The 22,186-nt window shown below is 41.2% G+C and overlaps 1 protein-coding gene across 1 annotated transcript; it reads left to right on the plus strand.

Moving 5' to 3' along the window:
* Window positions 1-10,872: 10,872 nt before the first annotated feature.
* On the plus strand, window positions 10,873-21,565 carry LOC115148220 (transcription factor Ovo-like 2). Its single transcript, XM_029690189.1, has 3 exons — window positions 10,873-10,914; window positions 14,494-14,683; window positions 20,968-21,565. Exons 2-3 carry the CDS (start codon window positions 14,530-14,532, stop codon window positions 21,291-21,293), a joined length of 480 nt encoding a protein of 159 aa, XP_029546049.1. The 5' UTR covers window positions 10,873-10,914; window positions 14,494-14,529; the 3' UTR covers window positions 21,294-21,565.
* Window positions 21,566-22,186: the final 621 nt, after the last annotated feature.

Here is a 22,186-nt window from a genome sequence, read left to right on the forward strand (position 1 = left end):
AATGTATGCATGGGTGATTCAAAAATGGGAAATACTTAGTGAAATTACATTCGCTCAATGATTGGGCAATATATTGACAGTGTAAAAGATATGTGGTAAATGTAATATTACATGACATACCTAATGGAGTCAGTGACCTAGAAGTTGATGGTCAAGTGATTTTAGGTTGACTAAAATCACTTAACATGTAGCTACGAGTAATACGTGGATATGAGACATTTTCAAAACAACATTTTGCTGCACTGCTCTCCAAGCCTAACAATAGTAGGAAACCCAACATCCTCGGTGAAATCATGCAGAGGAGCCTACCACTAGAGGACATTGAAGTAGCATTCTGTACATACAGTAGGAGGGCTGTAGCCCAGTGGTTCCCAGCCAGAGGTACTAGGACCTATGGGAGTATTTGGCCTATCCACAGGGCGTCCTTGAGAAGACTCATGAGACCATAGGCCTACTGGTGAGACCACCACGGCTCTCTCCGGATACACTTTCCCCATCCACACAGGCAGCTGGGTTCTCAGTTCATAGCGCAGATAGGAATAAAGGACTTCTCTTTGGTTATGGTGACAGCCGTGAATATTCCCCTCTCAAGCCGATACCACGACGGCCCTCAAGGAACTACACTGGACTTTGTGCAAACTGGAAACCACATATCCTGAGGCCGCATTTATTGTAGCTGGGGATTTTAACAAAGAACATTTGAGGAAAAGGCTACCGAAGTTCTTTCAACAAACTGACTTTACTCGTGCTGGAAAACACTCAACCACTGCTACACTCCCCCTTCCAGGATGCCTACAAGGCCCTCCCCCGCCTTCCCTTTGGCAAATCAGATCACAACTCCATTTTGCTCCTCCCTTCCTATAGGCAGAAACTCAAACAGGAAGTACCTGTGCTAAGGTCTACCTTATTGCCCTTTGTGCTGTTGTCTGTGCCCAATAATGTTTCTACCATGTTTTGTACTGCTACCATGTTGTGTTGCTACCATGCTGTGTTGTCATGTGTTGCTGCCTTGCTATGTTGTTGTCTTAGGTCTCTCTTTATGTAGTGTTGTGTTGTCGTGATATGTGTTTTGTCCTATATTTATCTTATTTAATTATCATTTTTTAAATCCTAGCCCCTGTTCCCGCAGAAGTTGAGAGGCATGTTAAGGATTATATCACCTCTACCTTACCTGACACCCTAGACCCACTTCTGTTGGCATACCGCCCCAATAGATCCACAGACGATGCAATCGCCATCGCACTGCACACTGTTTTATCCCACCTGGACAAGAGGAATACCTACAGTTGAAGTCGGAAGTTTACATACACTTAGGTTGGAGTCATTAAAACTCGATTTTCAACCACTCCAGAAATTCCTTGTTAAACTTCTTAAGGCTAGGGGGCAGTACCTTGAATTTCCGGATGACTGACATGCCCAAAGTAAACTGCCTGTTACTCAGGTCCAGAAGCTAGAATATGCATATAATTGGATAGAAAACACTCTGAAGGTTCTAAAACTGTTAAAATAATGTCTGAGTAGAACAGAACTAATATGGCAGACGAGAACCCGAGGAAAATCCATCCGGATTTTCTTTTTTTGAGGTCACAGGCCATTTCAATGCTAGCCTATGGGATATACAAAGAAATTGCTCCCAGATTGCAGTTCCTATGGCTTCCACTAGATGTCAACATTTTTAGACAGGGTTTCAGGCTTGTTTCTTGAAAAACGAACAAGTAGTTGTAGTTTATCCAAGGTGTTCTCATCAGGAAAGGTAGACTTTTGGCGTGAACGAGGGTGCGCTCTTCGTTATTTTCCTTTTCTATTGAACACTGTTCTTTCTGTCTGAAATATTGTTTATTTACATATTAGGGTACCTGAGGATTGATAAGAAAACATTGTTTGACTTGTTTGGACGAAGTTTACCGGTAGCTTTTTGGATTCCTTTGTATGCATGTTGAAGGAGTGGATTACTTAAATCAATGGCACCAACTTAACAGACTTTTTGGATATAAAGAAGGACTTTATCGAACATTCATTGTGTAGCTGGGACCCTTGGGATTGCAAACAGAGGAAGATCTTCAAATGTAAGTGATTTTATTTTATCGCAATTTGTGATTTTTGTGACGCCGGTGCTGGTTGAAAAAGTATTTTGATGTGGGGCGCTGTCCTCAGATAATTGCATGGTATGCTTTCGCCGTAAAGCCTTTTGAAATCTGACAACGCGGTTGGATTAACAAGAAGTTAAGCTTTTAAATGATGTAAGACAGTTTTATGTTCATGAATGTTTAATATTACAATTTTATAATTTGAATTTGGCGCACTCCAACTTCACCGGATGTTGTCGATTTTTATCCCGCTAGCGGGATCCAATCCCTAAGGGGTTTTAACAAACTATAGTTTTGGCAAGTCGGTTAGGACAACAATTGTTTACAGAGAGATTATTTCATTTATAATTTACTATCACAATTCCAGTGGGTCAGAAGTTTACATACACTAAGTTGACTGTGCCTTTAAACAGCTTGGAAAATCCCAGAAAATGATGTCATGGCTTTAGAAGCTTCTGATAGGCTAATTGACATCATTTGAGTCAATTGGAGGTGTACCTGTGGATGTATTTCACGGCCTGCCTTCAAACCCAGTGCCTCTTTGCTTGACATCATGGGAGAATCAAAAGAAATCAGCCAAGACCTCCGAAAAACAATTGTAGACCTCCACAAGTCTGGTTCATCCTTGGGAGAAATGTCCAAACCCTGAAGGTACCACGTTCATCTGTACAAAAAATAGTATGCAAGTATAAACAGCATGGGACCACGCAGCCATCATACCGCTCAGGAAGGAGACACGTTCTGTCTCCTAGAGATGAACTTACTTTGCGAAAAGTGCAAATCAATCCCAGAACAACAACAAAGGACCTTGTGAAGATGCTGGAGGAACACACCCACATCCACAGTAAAACGAGTCCTATATCGACACAACCTGAAAGGCCGCTCAGCAAGGAAGAAGCCACTGCTCCAAAACCACCATGAAAAAGCCAGACTATGGTTTGCAACTGCACATGGGGACAAAGATCGTACTTTTGGGAGAAATATCCTCTGGTCTGATGAAAGAAAAATAGAACCGTTTGGCCATAATGACCATCGTTATGTTTGGAGGACAAAGGGGGAGGCTTGCAAGCCGAAGAACACCATCCCAACCGTGAAGCACGGGGGTCGCAGCATCATGTTGTGGGGGTGCTTTGCTGCAGGAGGGACTGGTGCACTTCACAAAATAGATGGCATCATGAGGAATTATGTGTATATATTGAAGCAACATCTCAAGACATCAGTCAGGTAGTTAAAGCTTGGTCGCAAATGGGTCTTCCAAATGGACAATGACACCAAGCATACTTCCAAAGTTGTGGCAAAATGGCTTAAGGACAACAAAGTCAAGGTAATGGAGTGGCCATCACAAAGCCCTGACCTCAATCCTATAGAAAATTTGTGGGCAGAACTGAAAAAAGCATGCGCGAGCAAGGAGGCCTACAAACCTGACTCAGTTACACCAGCTTTGTCAGGAGGAATGGACCACAATTCACCCAACTTATTGTGGGAAGCTTGAGAAAGGTTACCCGACACGTTTGACCCAAGTTAAACAATTTAAAGGCAATGCTACCAAATACTAATTGAGCGTATGTAAACTTCTGACCCACTGGGAATGTGATGAAAGAAATAAAACCTGAAAGAAATAATTTGCTCTACTATTATTCTGACATTTCACATTCTTAAAATAAAGTGGTGATCCTAACTGACCTAAGACAGGGAATTTTTACTCTGATTAAATGTCAGGAATTGTGAAACTGAGTTTAAATGTATTTGGCTAAGGTGTATGTAAACTTCCGACTCAACTGTATATTTAAAAATTGTAATCAAATTCGCTAGCCTATACTTGTAACTTTGTAGGCCGCGTGTGCTGCACCGGAATCGCATGTTATCTTCTGCTTTATCATGGTTTGAACGATGTGTCTAATTCCAGTCCATATAATACAGTATGATACTATACAGTTCACACCCAAAAAGATTAGCCTACTAGAGCAGTTTCATTTATTTACCCAAGAGAGCATATAGCTTGCTACATCTATCGGCTTTTATGTTTTTCGATCGTGCATAATGTGCAGTGGCCTATATAGGCCTATGTATTGGATAACGGCAAAATCATTTGGGCTTTTTTGGGGTTGGGCTCATTAAATGTTGTTTATGTAGGGCTTATAAAATGTATTTAATATATGGCTCATCAGGCTCAGGTAGCATCAGGTTAGAATTTTCATGCTGATCAAATCCTGACATATTTATATGCTTTATAATGCTTTTGAATGACACTTCCGGTTTTGGCGGGATATACCGGGTTACCCGGGAGAAAAGTGATTTATTCTCGGGATAGAACATTTGTAAAATACCTGGAAAATATTCAAGCCTAGTGGGCACTTGCTAATGTTTGATCAACAAATGGCTGAGTGATTGACATTCAAGTGTCAATTCCTGGAGTTTCTTACTTTTTGGGACAAAAATTTAATTGAGATTATCAGAGCGCACTTGTCAAGCTACTACTTGCTAGATTAATTTACAAAAACAGAGTTGGAATTTAGCTAGAAAGTGTTTTGGGCCCTGAAACAGCATGTAGCTTGTGCTTTATTTATGATAGTTTGACAGCTGGAAGATGAAGTTGTATACATGTTATTGTTCTCAGAAATCAGTCCTGAGCTCGCAGCAAGGCTTTCCCGAAGTGCACTGACTAGATTTTAATGCAATTTTTTTTTTACTTGAGAAATACTGCACCAAACACCTTAGCTGGATGTAAAATTACGCAACTATGACCTCCTCAGCAAAAACGTCTTAAATACACATTTTATTTTAAGGAAGTGACTATTTTGAGGTAGTGGCTGCTGTTGCTACGGTGACTCAGGAGGGACAAACAGTACCTGCCAGGGTACGATATGTGAACATAACACACCCACATCAAACAACACCCCCAAGACAATTCTTGTTTGGCTTCAGTCATGGCCACTAGTATTTCTTAATGAGCAATCTTCAGTATGAGGCCAAATCAGAAAGTGCAGTCACCCTTTAAAACTAACGTCCAGAACTAACAGGTTGGCAGCAAAAAAATCTGATTAAGTTGATGTCCCTTTGCAGACCATTAAGTAATTTCAAATTTTTAGGAACTTGAGCATTTTTTAACAAGATCCAGGTGCAATGATGAATCTGGAACAGTCATGTTTAGTAGGCAAAACAGAAAATATATTTTTTAAAGTAAGCTCTAAATGTTTTCTTCCATATCATGCCTACAGATCTTGACCCAGGGCCACGTTTAGTAGTCAAACATTGTTGAAGATTTTAGATAGACATGTCATGAGCTGATGTGATTCCTTCTTCTAGACATCTGAGAGACATGTTTTTTACACATGATATATTTCTATAAATAGAGATGAATGTATTGATAAATGTCACCTTGCCCAAGATAAATTTACATGGTTATCAAAACATCACGCCATGATAAGCCTACACAAAACACAACCTTTTTTTAAAAAGTGTTTCTAAAATCCCCTATGGGAAAAATGAATGGTGGAAAAAACGATTGGAACCATTTCACTGTTAGACTGCTAGGTTTTATGGGTATTATGACACCTCCACTGTGGTGCTCTGTTCAAGCATTCTAGTCATAGCTAGGAAGCTAACTAGTAGCAGAATGATTCAGAACTAACTTTGAGCAAGCTCATTGCAACCAAATTCCAGCAAACATTGCAAAGCTAACGTGTTTAGTTTATCAAATAAATGAATACTTAACTGAACTCTTGAACTTACATGTTTGTAAATTGTGTTATTGTTTTAAATCAATGACGAGAAATTTCTCTTTTAGGACTGAAATGTTGCGCGAAAAATCCGATCGTCACTAGTTACCACAAACACAGTCAAATCCTGCCCATTTCTTCTTCTCTAAGGTTTTATGGCAGACTACACCTATTGTACGGGGTATTGAAACCAAAAATATTCCATTGTGGCAATATTGCGACATCATCCAAAATACAACAAATGTATAAAATAAAAACATCTCAGTCCTTCAGTCACAGTTCAATCCCATCCAGTTCAATCAATCCCATCCCTAAACAGACTCAGACGCCTGTGAGGACAGAACACTCCTTGTAATGCCTTTGCTGTAAGAAACCCAAAAACGCTCAGCCACACTCAATGATGCCTATTTTCTCAGATCTCCTCTCTATTTGCGATGTGCAGTGGATAACCATTGCAATACATGTTACAAAGTCCACCTTCTTAACATGAGACATATCAGGTTCTCTCTGACACACAATATTATCTGGTGTCTTTACTCCTACTACAATTATTTCTTCTGCTCTTCTAACTGCCTCTGCATAGGAGGCATGCTGGACAGCCCTTTTTCTTGGCACCTCCATCTCCTTCACCCTTACAGGAGGCTTCAGAAATGCAGGTGCATGTTCACTACCACAATTGCAGCATTTAGGCTCAGCTGGCATACAATACCCTTCCCGTCTACATACACATGACCAAATCATTTGCATTCATCACACTGCATGGGTTTGGGAAGGCTCTCACAGGGTAGTTCATAAAACCCCAAAAACACGTAAAAAGGGAGAGACTATTCATCAAAAAACAATAGAATGATGGAGTGGGCTTCCTCGGTGCTAACCCCGGTGCTTCCGGGGTTAGCACCTTTAAGGGGTGGGTACTGTCACGTCCTGGCCAGTATAAGGGTTAATTGTTATTGTAGTTTGGTCAGGACGTGGCAGAGGGTATTTGTTTTATGTGGTTCAGGGCGGTGTGTTAGTTAGGAGGGTGTTTGATTTATTATTTCCGGGTTTTGAGTTATGGTCTATGTTTATGTATTTCTATGTGTAGTCTAGTGAGTGTGTTTCTATGTTGAGTTAATTGGGGTGGACTTCCAATTGAAGGCAGCTGTTTGGTGTTGCCTTTGATTGGAAGTCCTATATTCGTTGGGTGTGTTTGTCTTGTATTTGTGGGAGATTGTTTTTGCATTGCATGTTTTGTTAGCCTGCAAAACTGTCATTTGTCGTGCTTATTGTTTTCTTGTTTTTCCGTGTTCAACGTTTGTAAATAAATTAAGAAAATGAACACCAACTCTGCTGCATATTGGTCCACCTTTTCGGACTACGATTTTGCTATATCGTCCTCCGACGAAGAAAGCCGTGACATTAATAACTGAATTGAATTAGGAAATATGGCAACATTTTCAAATGTTTCTAAAATCAGAGAATGGATTTTAGAGAGCTTGGGTCAAAAGGTTTCAGGGGATTGCTTGCTCTCTCTGTCTCTCTCTCTCTGTGTGTGTGTGTGTGTGTGTGTGTGTGTGGGGTGTGCCTCTCCCATTGATTTCCATGCTGCAGCATACATTTGCATACAGTTACAGTGCAGCTCCCGAGGACATTAGGACACAGTACAGTCAACAGTATCCTGGTTGTCCGAATGAGGCAACCATTCCCAGAAACAACGTTGTTTCAGCCAGTGTATAAGTCATTTCATCAAAATAAATCTATGTTAATCCTTCCGATCATGTTGAATCAACATGGACAACTGATTGGACTTGAAAGAAGTCATCAACGTAAAGGTTTCATGAATTTCTTTTATCCACAAAACATTTAACCTTAATCCAATGACATGGTTCTATTTTTGTTTATTTCACATTAGTTGACAAATCAAAATTCGACCTTGAACGGACGTCTGTGCCCAGTGGGATGTCTGTCAAACCTGTCTCCAGGAGTCTGTAGAAATGTCACCATATTCCATTATATAGAACTGCATATTTTCACACAAACATAAACTCTACGACCATTATGTGAATGTTTACAACAACATACTGTAGCTATCCTAGCTCTATGAGCCACACTTCCCAGTAAGTGTTTGCCTTTCATGCTAGTGACTCGGGTTCATTTCCCTTTCACTACAATACTTTCAATAGATTCTCCCCTTTAGTAAGTCTGAAGAATAGGGAGGGAGACTCAGCTATTGGAATTCATTGAAAACTTTTCGGTATTTTGTGTGTGATTTGTTTTAAATTATTATTCATAAATTGCATGCACATTACGACGAAGGGCAAAATAAACCAACAACCCCATCCTACCCCCTCGCCCAGGATGTCCCAACACTTTTTAGCTTTTACCTTATAGTAATAACCTCTGAGGCTTACACTTTTTCTTTAGTACCATCCATGCTGACAGTTTCCTGAGGACAATTGAAAACCATTCTTAGCTATGTAAATATTATCTTGCTGTTGTGTTGGGATGTTCTTCTGTTGACCTCTATGGCATTTGCATGTTGTTCATGTCTGGCTGCTGCAGCTGTATTTGCCATTCAGAATCCAGTGAAATGAGCCTTGAGCTCTCTCTCTCTGTCTCTCTGTCTCTCTGTCTCTCTGTCTCTCTGTCTCTCTGTCTCTCTGTCTCTCTGTCTCTCTGTCTCTCTGTCTCTCTGTCTCTCTGTCTCTCTGTCTCTCTGTCTCTCTGTCTCTCTGTCTCTCTGTCTCTCTGTCTCTCTGTCTCTCTGTCTCTCTGTCTCTCTGTCTCTCTGTCTCTCTGTCTGTCTCTCTGTCTCTCTGTCTCTTTGTCTCTCTGTCTCTCTGTCTGTCTGTCTCTCTGTCTCTCTGTCTCTCTCTCTGTCTCTCTGTCTCTCTGTCTCTCTGTCTGTCTCTCTCTGTCTCTCTGTCTCTCTGTCTGTCTGTCTGTCTCTCTGTCTCGTATTATTATTATTTTTTTAAATGCTATCTTTTTCAGCTTTACCCATAGGAGAACCCTTTTTGGTTCAAGGTAGAACAATTTAGGGGTCCATGTAGAACCCTTTCCACATAGGGTTCTACCTAGGACCAAAAAGGGTTCTCCTATGAGGACAGCTGAAGAACCCTTTCGGAACCTTTTTTTCTAAGAGTGAATGACCAGTTGTGGAAAAATTACTTAATTGTCATACTTGAGTAAAAGTAAAGATACCTTAATAGAAAATGACTCAAGTGAAAGTCACCCCTTAAAATACAACTTGAGTAAAAGTCTAAAAGTATCTAGTTTTAAATGTACTTAAGTACAGTAGAGCAAAAAGTACTAAAAATAAATGCTACACATCAAATTGCTGATATTAAACAAACGAAAATTTTATTTATTTGTATACTTTTTTTACGGACAGCCAGGGACACACTCCAAAACACAGGCATCATTGACTAACGCAGTATTTGTGTTTAGTGTGTCCGCCAGTTAAGAGGCAGTAGGGTTGACAACTTCTTATATTGATAGATGCGTAACGAGTGTTACGAATACTGAGTGCTTTTGGGTGTCATTGGAAAAGTTATGGGAGTTTGAATGGAGGTGGTTTGAATGGAGAAATCTCTGTGCGTTCACATGCCACATTCTACTGTCTGTTTCCAAAAGAAGAATCACTCAAGAAATCAACAGCCGTGAGTGGGGTTGTAAAGCATACAAGTGTTATCCGTTTCTCTAAACCAAGCAGTCAACGGAGGGCATACAGTAGAGCAATTAACCCTTTCTATTGCATTTGAATGATCATTGTCTGTGTTTTTTGAGCGACCTGAATCTGCCAGACAATTCAAGCAGGGTGGAAAAGAAAAGGCAGATTTTCCTAGCAGTTCAGGCTGTGGCTATTCTATGCATGCGCCTCTTACTCCGACCGTGCCCTCTGTCCAGGCACTGCCGGCCAACATTTGCATGGCTTGAATGTGGAAGACAGATTCTCACTGCCTGGGATGTAAAACAAGTGTGGGACCAGTTAAAAGAGGCTCAGGCGCACAGTCAATGCAGGTGCGCACCAGTACAAAAAGTCCCCCCCCCCCCCGCTCCTACCATTGCAATGAGTGTTATGGAAATGAGTGTTGTGATTTTCTTGAGCTACCTGGACGACGGACGTTGGAGGGTATAGGAAGGGTGGTGGTGGAAGGACCAAGGGTGGGGTGGGGGGGGGGGGGGGTTGTAAGGTGATACCTGATACTGTAGCTGAACACAAAACCAAAAGTGGTGGGATGCAGGAGCGTTTAACAGTAGTCTCAGGATCAGAAAGTTTAAGATTCATACAGAGACGAGAGAGAGAGAGAGAGAGAGAGACGAGAGAGAGAGAGAGGATGCCGCGGTCATTCCTATTGTATAAGAAAAAGAAGAAACAGGGGACCTGTGCAGGATGGAGGTGGAGAGACCCAGAGCAGACAGACTGGAAAGAGGACAACAGATCAGGTCAGTTCTGGATATGTTTGTTTATTCATATTGTTCAAAAATATAAGCATTCTTATAATTTTGTAAATAGCAGTATCTGAGAAAATAGTAAAAATGCAAAAAATAAAGGAGAAGGAGAAAACATATACTACGTAGAGGGAAACAATGTGTGAATTATTTTGCTCTATAATTACTGTATTTATTACAATGTATTTATTTCAATATTGCTTTGATCAATTCATATTTATAAGTAAGATGATCCGTATTTGCATTTAGTTTGAATTGTAGTCTTGTAATTTTTAGGAAAGTTCCAGATTTGTTTAATCAGAGGACAGAATATTATAGAATAGCCTCACAGGCAGTTTGACACTGACGTTGCCTCATATGCTGGTTATTTCTCATGAATAATATGTCTGTGCATGTTCTGAGTCTGTCTCCCTGCCTTTTCAGTGAGTGAGAATGCTGAGGTGCAGTCTGCAACAGTCAACCACCCTAAACCTGTGACTCTGCCAGAGCCAGATACCCCCTCCTTGACTTCAGCACTTGGGGCAGGGCCAATAAGTGGACAAGGACCAGTACCAGGGGAAGAACCAGGGCTAGAGCCAGACAGGGGCCATGGTTGGTCTAATGTCCTGTCTCGGACCATGGGCCAGAATCATTTTTATCACCCTGCTGCACTGGCTCTGGTCTCCCGAGCCAAGGTAAACTTTTACGAGCTAAGCTGCCTATGAAATGTCTGTTACATTTTTGGAAATCAAGTGATCCTCCATCATTGGGATGGTGTAAGAATCAAATGCATTATATTTGAATATTGAAAGGGTGTGGGCAACAGAGTGGCTCAGTTTGAGGTCATGTGGCATCGAGACTTGCAGACGGTGGAGATGGAGGCTGTGGGAGCATGTGGGTCTGGGCAGGTGATACGTCGTTGATGTTTGTGTTCGTCTGTACGTTCTCTTTTGTCTGTGTATGTTTATATTGTTTGAAAAATAAAATCTTACCAAAAAATTACTGTAAAACCACAGTTGTAGGCCTACAGTACATAGGTAGATAGTCTTGGAATGCCAAATTAAGGCTGATACACTCTTTGGAAAAAAAGGGTTAAAAAAGGGATCCTCGGCTGTACCCATAGGATATCATTTTGGGGTTTCAGATAGAACCCTTTTGGGGTCCATATAGAACCCATTGAAGAGGAGTGCGACAACATTTCACAGACCACAATCAACAGCCTGATCAACTCTATGAGAACAAAATGTGTCGCGCTGCATGAGGCAAATAGGGGTCATACCAGATACTGACTGGTTTTCTGATCCACTCCCCTACCTTTTTTTTAAGGTATCGGTGACAAACAGATATATATATACAGTGCCTTCGGAAAGTATTCAGACCCCTTGACTTTTTCCACATGTTGTTAGGTTACAGCCTTATTCTAAAATGAATTAAATAGATATGTTTTTTTTGTATCAATCTACACACAATATCCCATAATGACAAAGCGAAAACAGGTTTATTAAATAAAACTGAAATACCTTATTTACATAAGTATTCAGCCCCTTTGCTATGAGACTAGAAATTGAGCTCAGGTGCATCCTACTTCCATTGATCATCCTTGATGTTTCTGCAACTTGACTGGAGTCCACCTGTGGTAAATTCAATTGATTGGACATAATTTGGAAAGGCACACACCTGTCTATATAAGGTCCCACAGTTGACAGTGCATGTCAGAGCAAAAACCAAACCATGATGTTGAAGGAGTTGTCCGTAGAGCTCCGAGAAAGGATTGTGTTGAGGCACAGATCTGGTGAAGGGTACCAAAAATGTCTGCAGCATTGAAGGTCCCCAAGAACATAGTGGCCTCGCATCATTTTTAAATGGAAGAAGTTTGGAACCACCAAGAGCTGGGCGCCCGGCCAAACTGAGCAATCAAGGGAAAAGGGCCTTGGTCAAGGAGGTGACCAAGAACCCGATGATCACTCTGACAGAGATCCAGAATTCCTCTGTGGAGATGGGCGAACCTTCCAGAAGGACATCCATGAAACCTGGCACCATCCCTATGTTGGAACATGGTGGTGGCAGCATCATACTGTGGGGATGTTTTTCAGCGGCAGGGACTGGGAGACTAGTCAGATTCAAGGGAAAGATGAACGGAGCAAAGTATAGAGAGATCCTTGATGAAAACCTTCTCCAGAGCACTCAGGACCTCAGACGGGGGGCGAATGTTCACCTTCCAACAGGACATCGACCCTAAGCACACAGCCAAGAAAACTCAGGAGTGGTTTCGGGACAACTCTCTGAATGTCCTTGAGTGACCCAGCCAGAGACCAGACTGAACCCAATTGAACATCTCTGGAGAGACCTAAAGATAGTTGTGCAGTGATGCTCCCCATTCAACCTGACAGAGCTTGAGAGGATCTGCAGAGAAGAATGGGAGAAACTCCCCAAATACAGATGTTCCAAGCTTGTAGTGTCATACCCAAGAAAACTCTATGCTGTAATCGCTGCCAAAGGTGCTTCAACAAAGTACTGAGCAAAGGGTCTAAATACTTATGTAAATGTGATATTTCCGTTTTTTTATTTTATACATTTGTAACAGAACATCTTAAAAGATAAATGCGAACTTCATCATCCAAGCATCACACGGAACACATCTACAGCTCAACTCATTCCATGAACCAGTCTAAATAACAGGTTTCGCTAACAAAAAACAAAACATAAGTTAGCGACCTAACAGCCAGACTAGTTTACAATGTACCACATCTCTGGTGAGCGCAAGAGACTAAAGTAATGTTGTTTAGAAAATAAATGCGTGTCAGCTAACAGCAGCTAAATTCTTTATGATGGCAGCCCTGTTTGTTTATGTTTGACTTGGCAAAAACTCCCTAATCCCAGAATGCAATTCACAATAAGGCACAAATAAACAAAGTCAAAGATGTCTACGCTTATTGGCTTAAAAATATGAACTTAGTTTAGTCATTTTTCAGCATATTACAAATTGTCGATGTACTTGTTAAGGACCAGAGCACATAACTTGACAAGTTGTTTACCATTTTTGACAAATCACAAAGCAAATAAAATGTTTTCACCTCACAGATTATCACACCAAATACAAGTCTACTGCCTAGCCTAACCGTAACGCGAAATCTAAACAGGGAGGAAACCATTTTAGGGGGGGTTTGTGGGGGGGTTAATTTCATTTGTGGGGGGTTTTCAAGTCCATGGGGGGTAGAAATGGGGGACTGTATCGTGGGGGGATATTAACAAGTTGAAACATAGCCTACAGATAATTAGCAGGCAGCGTGCCTTGATTTGAGGGCAGCGCTGGTAACTTTCCTGTTGCGTAACAATCACATTTTGGAACAGTGAGAGCATTCTGACATCACATGCATGAAAAAACTCACGCTGGGGCAACGGTTAGAGATATGTAACTCACAGGTGAAAAGGTTAAGTAGTACTTTAAAGTATTTTTACTTAAGTACTTTACACTACTGCCTAATTGTAGCCTAAGCAATATCCAAACGGAGATTCAGTGAAAAGAAAAATCTGACATAGATTGATTCTTCAAGAGACCCCACACTTGTCTCAAAGCAGTGTGAAATTATGCTTAAATAGTTGACCACACGCGTGTAGGCTATTGCTTCAAATGTATTATAATAATTGAATGGCTTTGGGAGATTCAATAAGCAATAATTTTGGCCGTTCAATTGCATTAGCCTACTTTATTTCAAAATCATTCAGTGATATTCATGTAATTCTTTATGGATCCATTAACAAAAATGCATGTGGTGGCTGGACTATGCAAAGAGATTCGTGATTCAAGTGGCATGCCTGGCAGAGTTTAGAACTGCCGGAGTACTGTGGTACCTGTCGCTGACTAGCAACTATCAAGAACCAGATGTTTTAGGCTTAGTTATAGTTCATATAAGGACATCAGTCAATTGAAATCAATTCATTAGGCCCTAATCTATGGATTTCACATGACTGGGAATACAGATATGCATCTGTTGGTCACCAATACCTTTAAAAAAAGGTTGGGGCATGGATCAGAAAACCAGTCAGTATCTACGCTTTATGTTGGTTATTTCCTTTATTCTGGAAGTTACCTGTTGATTAGAAATATGATTTATTTCTGTGTGATGTACTGCAAAAGGAGAGTTTGCAACTTTTACAACTTATGTGAAGAGTTTTAGAGTTATCATGTTTGATTGAATGTGTCCAAGGTCCCTCCAGTACATTGAGGCAGTGTCTGTGTCATAACCTCCACGTCCCTTTCTTCTCTCTCTCAGCCCCTGCCACGTGTCCCCCCCAGCTCGGGTGACTTCATGTGTTCGAAATGTGACAAGGTATTCCCCCTGCAGTGCATGTTGACGCGCCACCTCAAGTGCCACAGCATGGTGAAGAGACACCCCTGCCGCTACTGTGGCAAGGGCTTCAACGACACCTTCGACCTAAAGAGGCACATGCGCACTCACACAGGTGAGACATGCAATACACAGACACAGACACAGACACACAGGTGAGATGTGTGAAAGCACACACACTTGCACACACACATAGATGGGGAACTTGCAAACACGCACACACACAGGTGACAAGCATGCAAACATATACACACACGCACACACTAGTGGAGGCTCCTCAGAGGAGGAAGGTGAGGGCCATCCTCCTCCGTGAATTAAAATGTTAAAACATTTAAAAAGTTATCCTTTTTAGATAAAACTATACTAAATATATGCATGTCACCCAAAAATGGATTAAAACACACTATTTTGCAAAGAAGGTCTACAGTAGCCTCGACAGCACTCTGGATGGTAGCACCATGGTGTAGCTCGAGGACAGCAAATTCCATCCTCCTCTGGGTACATTGACTTAAATACAAAACCTAGGAGGCTGATGGTTGTCACCCACTTCCATAGACTTACACAGTAATTATGACAACTTCCTGGGTGTCCTCCAACCTATCAGAGCTCTTGCAGCCTGAATTGACATGAACTGACATGTTGAACCCGATGGTCACTCTTACAGAGCTCTAGAGTTCCTCTGTGGAGATGGGAGAACATTCCAGAAGAACAACCAACTCTGCAGCACTCCACCAATCAGGCCTTTATGGTAGAGTGGCCAGACGGAAGCCACTCCTCAGTAAAAGGCATGACAGCCCACTTGGAGTTTGCCAAAAGGCACCTAAAGACTCTCAGACCATGAGAAACAAGATTATCTGGTCTGATGAAACCAAGATTGAACTATTTGGCCTGAATGCCAAACGTCACGTCTGGAGGAAACCTGGCACCAGCCCTACGGTGAAGCATGGTGGTGGCTGCATCATGCTTTGGGGATGTTTTTCAGCAGCAGGGACTGGGAGACTAGTCAGGATCGAGGCAAAGATGAACGGAGCAAATTACAGAGAGATCCTTGATGAAATCCTGCTCGAGAGGCTGAGGACATCCGACTGGGGCAAAGGTTCACCTTCCAACAGGACAACGACCCTAAGCACACAGCCAAGACAACATAGGATTAGCTTCGGGGCAAGTCTCTGAATGTCCTTGAGTGACCCAGCCAGAGCCCGGACTTGAACCCGATTGAACATCTCTGGAGAGACCTAAAGATAGTTGTGCAGTGATGCTCACATCGAACCTGACAGAGCTTGAGAGGATCTGCTGAGAAGAATGGGAGAAACTCCCCAAATACAGGTGTGCCAACCTTGTAGTGTCATACCCAAGAAGACTCAAGGCTGTAATCACTGACAAAGGTACTTCAACAAAGTGCTGAGTAAAGGGTCTGAATACTTATGCAAATGATTCTTTAAAAAAAAAAAAAAAAAAAAAAAAAAAATTATCAAACATTTCGAAAAACTTATTTTTGCTTTGTATGTGTGTATTGTGTGTAGATTGATGAGGGGAAAAAACAATTGAATACATTGCACTGTATATCTAGAGTTAGGTTTTCCAAAACATCAAATGTCCCTTACTCTAGCCCTTACTCTTCTGTTATTTTCAGAAGCAGCGCTTTATTTGCACCACATTTTTCCTAATAAGAGTGAATAACAACAGCATTTGTTCAACATTTTTGCATATGTAGTTGACCCCCTTCTATCATTACAAGTTACCACAAAGTTATACATAATATTTGATGGTATTGTTCAATTATGATTTTAAAACACCTACCTAACAGGGTGGAATGAAGCATAACAGGGTGGAAACCAATAACACCAATAATGAACAAAATATTTCAACAATTAAAGATATTTTATTAACCTTAATCTGTGAAATTGTAAAACAAAAACAACACACTAATTATCCAAATATTAAATCTATTAAATATATTTTATTAACTTTGAAATCTGTGAAATGGTACAAAACAACAACATACATTCATAATTAGAACTACTTTCTATGTATTTAATTTTCTATTTACTATTTTGTCTTTTTAAAAACATTTTCAGCCTAAGTTTGTAAAACAACATAAAACCGGATTATTAAAACACAAGTATTGCATTAGAACAACATAGCTAGATCTAAAACAATTGGATTGTATTTGAAAATCACTATTAGTTCAAGATTAATAACACTAATCAGGCATTTTATGATCAACAGCCCTACTTATTTTGCTCCTAACAATTCTGGGCTCACGGTTCAAGCTTAATAAATTGGTTATTCAAAAAGTTTTAAACAGCATTTATATAATGTCATACATATAAGGGTACATTAACTTTTAAAAAGTGCCATCCCCTCCCCTTATTTCCTCTCACCTCCTTGCCTCTCCTCCACTTCACTCCCTTCCAAAACTCTTCCCACTCCACCCCTCTCTCACCTTTTCTTCACTCCCCTTCACATACTGCAAGTCCCTTTGCTCCAGTTGTAGCTCAATGGTTTCCAAAGTGGTATTTTATGTACCTCCAAGTAGACTTTTTCCATTTCTACAGAACTTGTATTAAGTCCCTGTGGCTCTGGGATAAGGAATACTACCTGGTTGTCAGCGTACCAGCTGAGGTCGTCGCGTCAGCTTGGCCAGAAGTATTTGTTCATTCCATTATGGTCCATGCACTTGACCTGGATGTTATCCTCCTCCACATCTCTTATGATTCCTGAGTACGGCTCATTGTCGTAGGACGCCACACACCAACTGACCCATATGCTGAGAGTGAATAGCCTCTGGTCGCCACTGGGTTTCACTGGCGCACACAGATCTTGGAGTCTCAACAGCTTCTATAACTCAAAGCAGGGACAGTCCATGACCCCCTCATCTCTTTGGCAGAGACAGGTTATGTCTCTGTACTTAATGTGACCTGGCAACACACTTATCACTTGCATCTTCATTGTGCCTTTCACTGCAGTTAGATGGGTTACCTGAGAAAAGATGAGACAATATACTGAGATTGGAACAATTTTGAAAACATTCCCCTACTCACATAGCCACTAGACAAGATCTCCTTCTCGCAGTTAAAAGATTGACATGTAAAAATCATTCCCTGCACCTTTGTGTCAACGCTGTTCTCGCTGACAAAGAACAGCTCTACTGACGAGTCGGGACTCTTCAGCTTGATGAACAGTGCCTCAGCATCTGGAATGTCTTCTCCTAGGCTCACTAGTTTGTTTCCTCCCTGTAATCGTGCGACACATCATCCCTCAAAAAGAAGGATTTCAACTCTCTTCTTGGATTCAGCAATTGCCCAGTTTCTCTTCGTCCACACAAAGGGACAAAGATCTCCATCCAATCCAGCCCTCTTCGTAGTCTGGGCGAGCCTCTTCAGTCGGTACTCCTTCACTATGTTCCCAATAGTTACTCTTGTAATCTCCTTTTCTTTTCTGGTGTGGCGATATTTAGTTATAATATCTTCGGCCAATGATGAGGGCAACAGAAGGGTTCTTCTAATGGTTGGATGGACGGGATGATGCCTCAGCATGGCATTCACTTTTGAGCGAGGAGATTTGGAATTTCCCTTAATGCATTTGGAATCTCCTCTTTTATTTTTCCATTTTCCTTTTCTCTTTTTCCAAGGTGGCTTGATGTTTCTTGATCTCTGTCTTTGTATTGTTGGTCTTTCTTTGACCTTGACGTCGTTGCCTAAAACACAGTAAGCACTATTAGTATTGTAATCAGTAAACAAATCCATAAATAAATTGACCAATCAGTTAATCAATCAGTTATTCAATGAATCAATCAGTAAACCAATCAATCAAAAAAAACATAATAATAGCTTGGGTATGGTTTAGTAATATAGAATAGAGCATAAATATAAGGAACTGTTGTGAACACAACTCAAGTAGATCCTGAATAATAAAGCATTAAAGTGCCCAGCTGCAAGCTTGCTCTAACCTTGAGAGCCCTGGCATTGGGTCATGTTCAGGAAGTGGGGGAGGTGTGGGGGGAGGGGTAAAAGATGCCAGGGTTTCTTTATTTGTACTATTTTCTACATTGTAGAATAATAGTGAAGACATCAAAATGGAATCACATATGAATCATGTAGGAACCAAAAAAGTGTTAAGCAAATCAAAATATATTTAAGCAATAAGGTCCGAGGGGGTGTGGTATATTGGCCATATATCACAAACCCAGAGGTGCCTTATTGCTATTATAAACTGGTTTTCCAATTTAATTAGAGCAGTAAAAATAAACGTTTTGTCATACACGTGGTATACGGTCTGTTATACCACGGCTGTCAGCAAATCAGCATTCAGGGCTCGAACCACCCAGTTTATAATTTATATTTGAGATTCTTCAAAGTAGCCACCCTTTACCTCTGACAGCTTAGCACACTATTGGCATTCTCTCAACCAGCTTCATGAGGTAGTCACCTGGAATGCATTTCAATTAACAGGTGTGCCTTGTTAAAAGTACATTTGTGGAATTTCTTTCCTTAATGCATTTGAGCCAATCAGTTGTGTTGTGACAAGGTTGGGGTGGTAAACAGAAGACAGCCCTATTTGGTAAAATACCAAGTCCATATTATGGCAAGAACAGCTCAAATAAGCAAAGAGAAACGACAGTCCATCATTAGTTTAAGACATGAAGGTCAGTCAATACGGAACATTTCAAGAACTTTGAAAGTTTTTTCAAGTGCAGTCGCAAAAACCATCAAGCGCTATGATGAAACTGGCTCTCACATGAGGACCGCCACAGGAAAGGAAGATCCAGAGTTACCTCTGTGGCAGAGGACAAGTTCATTAGAGTTACCAGCCTCAGAAATTACAGCCCAAATAAATGCTTCAGAGTTCAAGTAACAGACATCTCAACATCCAACTGTTCAGAGGAGACTGTGTGTATCAGGCCTTCATGGTTGAATTGCTGTGAAGAAACCACTAATAAACAACACCAATAAGAAGAAGAGACTTGCTTGGACCAAGAAACACAATCAATGGACATTAGATCGGTGGAATTCTGTCCTTTGACTTGATGAGTCCAAATTTGAGATTTTTGGCCATGCTTCACGGTGGGAACCACACATTCAGAGCTCATCCGTTCATCTACTCTCCGTCTCACAAAGACACGGCGGTTGGAACAAAAAAATGAACATTTGCACTCATCAGACCAAAGGACAGATTTCCACCAGTCTAATGTCCATTGCTCATGTTTCTTGGCCCAAGCAAGTCTCTTCTTCTTATTGGTGTCCTTTAGTAGTGGTTTCTTTGCAGCAATTCGATCACAATGCCCTGATTCACACAGTCTCCTCTGAACAGTTGATGTGTCTGTGACTTGAACTCTGTGAAGCATTTACTTGGGCTGCAATCTGAGGTGCAGTTATTTGGGCTGTAATTTCTGAGGCTGGTAACTCTAATGAACTTACCCTCTGCAGCAGAGGTAACTCTGGGTCTTCCGTTCCTGTGGCGGTCCTCATGAGAGCTAGTTTCATCATAGTGCTTGATGGTCTCTGCGACTGCACTTTAAGAAACATGACTGCCCACCTTGTCTTAAAGTAATGATGGACTGTCGTTTCTCTTTGCTTATTTGAGCTGTTCTTGCCATGATATGGACTTGGTCTTTTACCAAATAGGGCTATCTTCAAAGCTGTCATCAAGGCAAAGGGTTGTTACTTTGAAGAATCTCAAATATAAAACATATTTTGATTTGTTTATCACTTTTTTGGTTACTACATGATTCCATATGTGTTATTTCATAGTTTTAATGTCTTCACTATTATTCTACAATGTAGAAAATAGTACAAACAAAGAAAAACCCTGGAATGAATACCAATCAGGGACACAGAAAATCTTAAATAGAGTAATAATAAATACAGTAATCATGAAAAAATTAATGACAGATATTTAAAAAAGTATGACTATAAAATAATGAATACATATGTTGCATATCTTATTATTTTATGACTTATAAATATCGTAGAAGTGGATAAATAGCAAGCAGGGACATGGCAAAAACACCTACATCCACTGAAAACAAAATGGTCAAAATTTATAAAATTCACTTTGAGAGTCATATCTTTGTTTTTTGTTTTTATGGTAAAGCACACCTAACTTGATATTTTAAGCCCTTTGGAACGAAACATTTTAATCTAAATAAGAGGTGTTATTTCATGGGGATGGAAAAGGCACCGCATAAAAGGAATGACCCAGCCTGCCCATGGTAAAAAAAAAAAAAATGTTTGCAACAGAGGCATTTGGAATGTTATGAATTTCGAGATACGCATTATGAAATAAAACACATGTTCAAGCAGGGGGAGTTCATTTTGAGCACATGCCCCCTGAAAGGTCTGTGCACGGCCCCGACACACACTATTTCATGTTTCACCCTCTCTCCCCTCCCGCCAGGTATCCGTCCGTACCGCTGCGAGCTGTGCGACAAGGCCTTCACACAGCGCTGCTCCCTCGAGTCCCACCTGAGGAAGATCCATGGCGTTTTCCAGCAGTATGCCTACCGCCAGCGTCGCACCAAGATCTTCGTGTGCGAGGACTGCGGCTACACATCCAACCAGCCCGACCAGTACTTCCTCCACATGTGCCAGTGCCACCCGGGCAGCCAAGCCCTGCGCCGCTACTACCGCCACCAGGCACATGAGGGCGCCAACAACATGCCCTCTCAACACAAACCCAGCCCCTTTTTTATGTATACTACGGCGGGGTATTATATGGGTTGATTAATGCTCCGGAGTGAAGTTTCACCTAGGTACAGATATAGGATCAGCTTCCCATTCCCCAACCCGAACATTAACCATTAGTAAGGAAGATGCAAAATGTAGATTAGCGTCTACAGGCAACTTTACTTGTTTCTGCCTTAACAAAGGAATTGGCTATCTTGCCACAAAGTAGAGACAGTCTAGCACCAAGGCTAAATGCGTCACAAGCATTTCGCTACACCCGCAATAACATCTGCTAAATATGTGTATGTGACCAATAAAATTTGATTTGATTATATAAAAAAACACATGTGTTTCAGTGTGACCATTTGAAAAGCACTGCCTCCTTGTGTCCAGTTGAGGTAATGCAGAGAGATTGAGGAAAAGGTGAGTCAGTCAATGGTCAACTACGTCAATGACTTGAACAATAGAGAGTGCTGCTGCTTCCACATAAATACATAGAATCAATTGAGAATAACACCCCATCATACTGTACACTCCCAACACACACAAGTAGTTCATAAGTTCATGGCTGTGACTAGGTGGCAGTTCCACATGATGAAGGCCTACAGGCCAGGATCTAGTCCGTCATTGCTGTCTCCCTCGTCTGCCTTAATGTCTCCCCTGCTGCTAAGCAGTTTTATTGACGGGCACAAACAAATGTTTATATCTGTTCAGAGCTATAACGCCTCCTCGATGGAATCAGCTGTAACTCTTTGTCGAGTGCATGTGCGTGGTCCCATATGACCTTTCTGGCCTGTCTGATGATGGTCTCCTCGAAAATGTCCCGGAAAGAGGAGGAAAGTGTCATGCCTATAATCTTCCCTGCTGTCTTGGTCAGTCTCAAGATTTGGGCTTTGAGCTGCACCGTCAGGTTACCAAACCATGTAACAATGGCGTAGCGTTGTTGACGC

Source organism: Salmo trutta, chromosome 15 (assembly GCF_901001165.1).
Source record: "Salmo trutta chromosome 15, fSalTru1.1, whole genome shotgun sequence".
Classification (NCBI taxonomy): Eukaryota; Metazoa; Chordata; class Actinopteri; order Salmoniformes; family Salmonidae; genus Salmo; species Salmo trutta.